The sequence below is a fragment of the Pundamilia nyererei genome, unplaced genomic scaffold, assembly GCF_000239375.1.
Source record: "Pundamilia nyererei isolate P.nyererei 1_Seehausen unplaced genomic scaffold, PunNye1.0 scaffold00050, whole genome shotgun sequence".
Classification (NCBI taxonomy): Eukaryota; Metazoa; Chordata; class Actinopteri; order Cichliformes; family Cichlidae; genus Pundamilia; species Pundamilia nyererei.
In genome coordinates this window covers 900,912-908,491 of record NW_005187451.1, presented here as the reverse complement: position 1 = coordinate 908,491, position 7,580 = coordinate 900,912, and the positions used below count along the sequence as shown (strand labels likewise).

The following is a 7,580-nucleotide window of genomic DNA, read 5'->3' as shown; positions in this document are numbered from 1 at the left end:
AATAAAGTTACGTTGAAACCAAGCACACCATTGTTGTTCTTGTGACATTACCAGTAAGTTTGATGTGTCACATGGCCCTCTTCCTATTGAATAAACAAAAGTTGTATCCAAGATGGCCGACTTCTAAATGGCCACCATGGTCACCACCCATCTTGAGGAGTTTGCCCCCTCACATATACTAATGTGCCACAACAGGACTTTAATGTCACCAACCATTCCCATGTTATTACGGTGTATTCATATAAATGCCCCCCCCTGTACAATGTGGAATTAAAGGAGCAAATAGTACAGAAGTGCATCTCATGTGTTTATTGTTGCATGTCATCTGTGTCCTCATGTTTCGCCTGCCGCGGCTGTTGGTTGGAGGAGTTGCAACATCTTGTCAACAGAAGACTTTTTAGGTTTTATTGGATTTTTTTATATATAGATGAGTTTTATTGGTGGGAGTTTTATGGTTTGCTGTTGCTGTTGTCCACGCAGCCTTTAGAGTAAGCCTGTGGCTTCACACAACAGATTTCCTTCAGTTTTATTCCCTTGTTAGGTTTCAGCGGTACAGCTGCATTAGGCATTGTACTGATTTGCTTTCTAGTTATTGTGCATCAGGCGGCTGAAGCCATTGGCTCGGGAGTACCGCCGCAGTTTGTTTAAGACAGTTTGCCTTCCTCACAGCTGACAGTATGGTACATAAATATCCACTGCTAGTATGCACAGAAGACTAGGCTGAGTGAGTTAGTTTTAATAGGCAGATTAGTGGGGGATATTGCTCCTGTTAATTGTGTGTCCAAGATTTATTGCCTGACCAACGTGTTTCGGCTTGTGGCCTTCATCAGGGTCATCCTGGGTGACCCTGATGAAGGTCACAAGGCGAAACGCAGCTTTATTGGCTGAGCAACATTCTCTGTTTTTGCTACCAAGGCGTGACATTCAGTTTTTTGATGGTGATTCGTTGCAATACCAAACCTTTATGAGAGCTTTTGAAGACATGGTGGAGAGTCAAGCTCACAGTGCTAAGTATTGTTTATATTTTCTCAAGCAATACACCAGAGGCCATCCAAGAGAAATGGTGAGAAGCTGTCAGTATATGCCTGCTGAGTATGGATATGCTAAAGCTAAATCTTTGCTCCTGGAAAACTTTGGCAATTCGATGAAAATTGCTGCTGCCTACATTGAAAGGGTCAGTAAATGACCTCCTTTAAAATCTGAGGATGTGAAGGCTTTGCCGGAATATGGGTTTTTATTAAGGCAATGTTGTAATGCAATGGGAGATGTTGAGTCCTTGCATGAGTTTAATGTCTCTGCTAACATGCAAGCAGTTATGAAAAGCTTGCTTTATAAAATCAGGGATAATCAGGAAATGTTGCGTCCGATCTGTTGAAGAGGGTTCACTCTAAAGTGGTTTTTAGTGATGTTGTTGAGTTTGTCAAAAGGCAAGTGAAGATTGCAAGTGACTGCGGCCGGTGGGCAAAATAGTGCTCTGTCCATAATACCAGTTACAGTGAAGTCCAAGAAAGGATAATCAGTCACTGATAACCTATGCTTTTCTAGATCCTGGGAGTTCAGCTTCATTTTGTACTGAAGGGTTCATGAATTGGCTGAAACTTTCAGGAAGGAAAACTGGCATTCTTTTACGTACAATGGGTCAGGAGAAGATGGTCAGTAGTTATCTTGTTTCAGATATGGAAGTAGTGGGCTTGGATTTAGATCACTACTGTGACTTGCTTGAATTATTTACACAGAAAAGCATGAATGTTCATCAATGCAATATTGCCCGATTGCCACATTTGCACCATATTAAGATATTGGAGATAAATTCTGGGGTAGATCTGTTGATCGGAACCAATGTGCCCAAGGCTTTAGAGCCATGGGATGCTGTTAGAAGTCAGGATGGAGGTCCCCATGTAGTAAAAACTATGCTGGGTTGGACGGTGAATGGTCCTTTCAGAGAAGATTGCAAGACTGATATTTTTGATGTGAGTGTCAATAGGATTTCCATGGTAAGACTGGATGAGCGGTGGGAACGTCAAATGAAGGCTGATTTTCCAGAATGCATTCAGAATGAGCAGTTTGCTTTGTCTAGAGATCAGCAGTTTATGAAGTCAGTGATCGACACTGTTAAGTTGGTTGATGGTCATTATACCATTGGTTTACCTTTCAGGTGCAATCAGGTAAAAATGCCAAATAATAAGAAGGCTTTAGAACAGCGAGCTATGAGCCTTAAACTGAAGTTTATCACGGATGGCTTATTTCATGTCAGTTACACCACTATTATGACTGGTATTATTTCCAAAGGGTATGCAGAGAAGGTGCCTACTGAAGAATTGGATCGCGGTGATGGAGGGTTGTGGTATATTCCACATCATGAGGTGCATCACCCACAGAAGAAGTAGTTGCGGGTTGTCTTTGATTATGGTGCTTCATTTCATGGAGTGTATCTGAATGGACAGCTTCTGTAAGGCCCAGTTCTTACTAGATTGCTAGTTGGGGTAATAAGTGCGTTCCGTAAAGAGCCTGTTGTGCTAATGGCAGATATTGAATCTATGTTTTATCAGGTCAGAGTACAAAGAGAAGACGCAGATCTGTTAAGGTTTCTGTGGAGGCCAGACGGAGATCATAGTCAGGATCTGGTGAAATACAGAATGAAAGTACACCTGAGGAGCCACCTCACCTCAAAGTTGTGCGAGTTTTGCCTTGAGGAAATGTGCAGAGGATAACAGAGATCAGTTCAGACTTGAAGTTGTCAATAATGTTCTACATAATTTTTATGTGGATGATTGCCTTACCTCTGTTGGGTCTGAAGCAGAGGCAGTGTTGCTCCATCAAGAACTTGTTGCTGTTTGTGCTAAAGGAGGCTTTAAGCTCACCAAATGGATTAGCAACAGAAGAGCAGTACTCGCTGGCATACCTCAGCAGGAACACTTAAAAACAAACCTCTCACAAGGAGAGGGATATTGTCCCTTGTGAGCTCGATCTATGACCCTTTGGGGTTTTTGGCACCTGTTGTGTTGCCTGCTGAGTTAATCCTTCAGAAATTGTGCAGAAATCGTTGGGGCTGGGATGATGTGTTGCCAGTTACTGTTGGACAAGAATGGACAGTTTGGCTGAATGATCTTTGCCTTCTTGCAGATTTTAAGGTTGACCTTTTTTTTTTTTAAACCTAACTTTGGAGATGTTGCTTCTGCTCAGTTACATCACTTTGCAGATGCAAGCGAGGAGGGTTATGGCACAGTCAGTTACTTTTTGCTTTTTGTAATATATTAGAAATGAAATTTCAAGGTTTAAAGTATTTGTAGCAAACCGGGTGACAGAGATACTTAGTGTCCAAACCTTCTCAGTGGAGATATGTTAATACATCATGTAATCCTGCTGATTTGACTCTTAACCATCTGTTGCTGCTTAAGACCAAGCCATTGATGCCACCAGGAGTGTTTTAGGAGGATGTATATGGACGACGTCGATGGAGACAAGTACAGTACATGTCTGACCTGTTCTGGAAGCGCTGGGTTAAAGAGTCCCTGCCCCAGGTTCAAGAGCGTCAGAAAAGGCAGAGAATTGGACGGAACGTCATTCCTGAACTTCTCAGGGTGAGAGGTTCAGGCATCCGAGAGGGGCTCAGAGTAGAGGCGCTGCTCCTCCACATCAAAAGGAGTCAGATGAGGTGGTTCGGGTATCTGACAAGGATGCCTCCGGGGCGCCTCCTGGGTGAGGCGTACCGGGCATGTCCCACCGAGAGGAGGCCCCGGGGCAAACCCAGGACACGCTCGAGAGATTATTTCTCTCGGCTGGCCTTGGTGTTCCCCCGGAAAAGCTAGAGGAGGTGGCTGGGGAGAGGGAGGTCTGGGCTTCTCTGCTTAGGCTGCTGCCCCCGCGACCCGGCCCTGGATAAAGCGGAAGAAGATGGATGGATGGTCATTTCGGGGATGTGGTTATCGTTGTCGATGATTCTGCGCCTCGTAACTCTTGGGTGCCTGGAAGCGTTGTGGAAGCAATTTCTGATGGTAAAGGACTGTATGTCAGCTTCGTATTAAAACAAAGACTGGTTCTTTGGACGGGCCGATCATTAAAGTGTCTCTTTTAGAGGAAGCAGAAGAGTCATGAGGATTATGTGACTTTATCAAATGGCTACTTGAATGAATGTGGATGTGTTTATTTTTGAATAAAATTTTATCCTTGAATGTTTGATAAAGGATTGATTATGTCTATCAATGTCTCCTACATGGTAAGTATGACGTAATTATTGATCTGAAATAATTAGGGGCCGGTATTTAGGAGCCATATGAGTTGAGTCGTTCCTTTTTTGGATTAAGAGGGTTGGTTTAAATGCACACACTGTATTGGTGCACGGGTGTGGGGCGTGACTCATGGGTGTGTTAGGTGATAAAGGTGGTTGCACTCACCTGTTCACCACACCTGATGTTGATGACACGAAGGTAGCGTGAACATGAGGGGAAACTTTCTATTGACCACAGCTTGAGTCATTTTGATGCATTTTTGTATGCAGCCTGAGTTTGGTTTAGTGCACTAATTGATGCCATAGGCCGATGTTGTAGTTTGACATAGCAATTGGTGTAATGTTTGTGAGTTGTGTTCATGTTTGTGCAGTCTGTGCATTTGTATCCTGTTTGATCCCATGTGCTTATTTTGTATAGTGGACATTACAACGTGGAATTAAATGAGCAAATAGTACAGAAGTGGATCTCATGTGTTTATTTTTGCGCATCATCTGTGTCCTTATGTTTTGCCTGCCGCGGCTGTTGGTTGGAGGAGACGCAACAAGGGATCTTGGTTCAAGCCCTGGCTGGATCCCTTCATAGTAGAGTTTGGTTGGTCTCCCTGTGGTTGTGTGGGTTTCCTCTGAATACCTCGTCTTCCTCCTGCACTCAGCTGAGTAACACCCAGGGTTACTGTTCAGAAGATGTTTTTGAGATTTAACTCATTTAAAGGAGTTTAGATTTTGCTCCCAGCTGTATAACCCTATTGTTGCAGCCCTACCAGCCACATTATTTAATCTTTAATCTTTAAAAGTCAGACAACTTAACTAAGCATAGACCTGCTGCTGGTCATTGTTTCTTTGTCATTTAAGTGACGCAAATATTCAATTCCTAATTTGATGACGTGACAACAGGTTATTGTTCCTTGTTGTTAGTTTTCAGTTTTTAGAGCTGTTGGACTCGACCTGAAACAGTGATTTAAACTGTGATTTACTCTCGATACTGAAGACTGTTTTTCTTGTAATGCTTTAACTCCAGTTTTAATACATCTGAATCCAGGAGCAGCACTCCGCTTTGCAGTGACACTAGTCACATTTAGAGTTTGTGTTATGTAATTGCCAACTGTGACCACAGGGAGGCACTGTGTGACAAAACTGCTTTGAAAAAATGACAAAGCAGTAAACTTCTCTGATTCTTCTCTCTTCTTGTTTTATGAGAAAGCAGATCTGTTTCTGACTCCAGTCTAAAAATAGTCAGATCACCCAAGAAGTCTACTTTTAATTCTTTTCCTGGTCTTACTTGTTAGGCAAGTCACAGCAAAGAACTCCTGATATTTTAATGTGATATCATGTTTCACCTTGTTGGCTGTTTGTCTGCGGTGAGCTGTATTCCTATATGACCTCCTTCCTTATCCCAGATTTAATGTAAACCCAGAGAGTTATCAGCTGTTTAAGAATCTCATTGTTTGTATTTGTATCATTGTTTCGGTATTCCTTATAGACCTTCTTTACTGTCCTTGCTCTGTGCTGTGTAATCACTGAATCTTTTCAGATTTGTTTTTGACACCAAGCATCATTGTAAGTACATATAAAACGTGAGTTTTTAATTTACTCCATTTGGATTCTGTGTTGCTATTTATAAAAGACATTTTGTCACAAAGACCCAGTATTTGTATTTCAGTCTTTGTAATTATGTTCTTTGATTGTTCTTGTTCATGTTGTTGGGTTTCTTTAGCTCTCAGTGATCTTAGTCGCGTCACCTCAGCCTGTGTTTGAGTCTCTGTGTTGTTCGCCTCCTGTCACTGTTAGTTACTGTTGTCTCTGTGCTCCATGTTCTGTTTCTGTGCCTGTCATGTGCTTCCTGTTTTATTTTGATAGTCCATGTCCTGTGTGCAGTGTGTCTGATTTTGCTTCCTCATCATCTCATTATTTGTCCCGGCTGTGTCACCACCTGTTCCCCATTCTCTCGCTGTCCTGCTTGAGTATTTAAGTGTTTCTCTCTGTTAGTTGTTGTATCGTACCCTCACCGTGTTGTGTTTTCGCCTTTGTGCTTGTGGTAACATCTTAGTTCTCTGTTAACGGTTTTCCAGTTAGAGCTTCGTGCTTTGAGTTTAATTTTTCCTGCTGATAGTCCTGCATTTGGGTCCTTCCTCCTGCCACACAGCACACACTTAGACACATTTTAAGAAAGACAAATTAATGAGGAGTGAAATAAAAAATGAAAAAAGCCACTGCAGGACTCCTGTTTGATCTTTGTGTCATGAAAGCTGTGAAGAGCACATCAGGTTTTCATCAATCTCAGTAAACTGTAAACTGATCTGAAGCAGAGTTTGGTGAATCTAAAGTAGGATTGCAAAATGATCATAAATGTCTTGGATTTCATATTTTTATTGATGAAAAAACACTTTACATCAGTTTTAACATCAGAGCAGATCTAACACCACGTTTAGCTCTCTACATGCAACTATGTTTTTCTCATTAGCAGAAAAATTAAGACTATTACTGAAGCTATGCACTGACTAATCTAAAAAGGCGACTCATGCATCTAAGCTGATAGAAATATTTAACGATACTCTCAATTCAAAATGACTTCATTGTCTCGTATCACTGATAGAAACATAAACACAAACTCGGATTTCGTCACTGTGTGATCACAGTGACTGCTGGTTGAGCCATATAAGCAGCTGGCACTGGTTGTACAGGCATCATCATGGGTGCCTGCATGACTGGAACAGGCTGCATGTTCACAATGTTGTTATTCTGTATGTTGACCACAGTGGGGGCTTGCTTACGATGCTTTAACTCACGATGCATCTGACACCAGGAGCACGTGCAGCAGCAACAGGAAATTGCAATATCCTTACAGAGAGAGCCCTGCAGAGAGACGGTAAAACCATTATTTCTTTCTTTCTGCTTCATGACATTGTCTCACTGTCACTGCTTCATACCTTGATGCCATATCTGTTTCGCATGGCAGCCCTTAAAGACAAGACTGCAGGAGGTGGAAAAATTGGAAGGCCAAAGACTGTCGACACAACACAACAGCACATATCACACAAAGGGAGACAGTTGTTCTCTCCAAACCTTCCAGCAACGGTGCAGGCGAGGCAGGGGCCGCACCAGAAACCATAGCAGCCTGAAAAACAGAAATACATCACCAAAGTGTTAACATGTCTGAAGTGCCTAAGACCCCAGAAATGACAAGAAAAAGATCTTAAAGTTCATCTTACAAGTACTCGCATCCTCAAAGCAATCCAAGAGACCACTGTCCCAGTCTATCAAGGGTTTTTCTGCCATTGTGTGTTGAAGTTCAGCCACAGACACTAAATAATTACTCTGTAAAAGCAGAATGAAGTAGAGAAAACCCAAATAC

At 42.2% G+C, this 7,580-nt stretch overlaps 1 protein-coding gene across 1 annotated transcript; it reads right to left on the bottom strand.

Moving 5' to 3' along the window:
- Positions 1-6,579: 6,579 nt before the first annotated feature.
- Positions 6,580-7,539, bottom strand: LOC102192888 (cornifelin-like). Its single transcript, XM_005733104.1, has 3 exons — positions 7,438-7,539; positions 7,156-7,343; positions 6,580-7,081 (listed from the first exon to the last, which is right to left on the bottom strand). Exons 1-3 carry the CDS (start codon positions 7,502-7,504, stop codon positions 6,848-6,850), a joined length of 489 nt encoding a protein of 162 aa, XP_005733161.1. The 5' UTR covers positions 7,505-7,539; the 3' UTR covers positions 6,580-6,847.
- Positions 7,540-7,580: the final 41 nt, after the last annotated feature.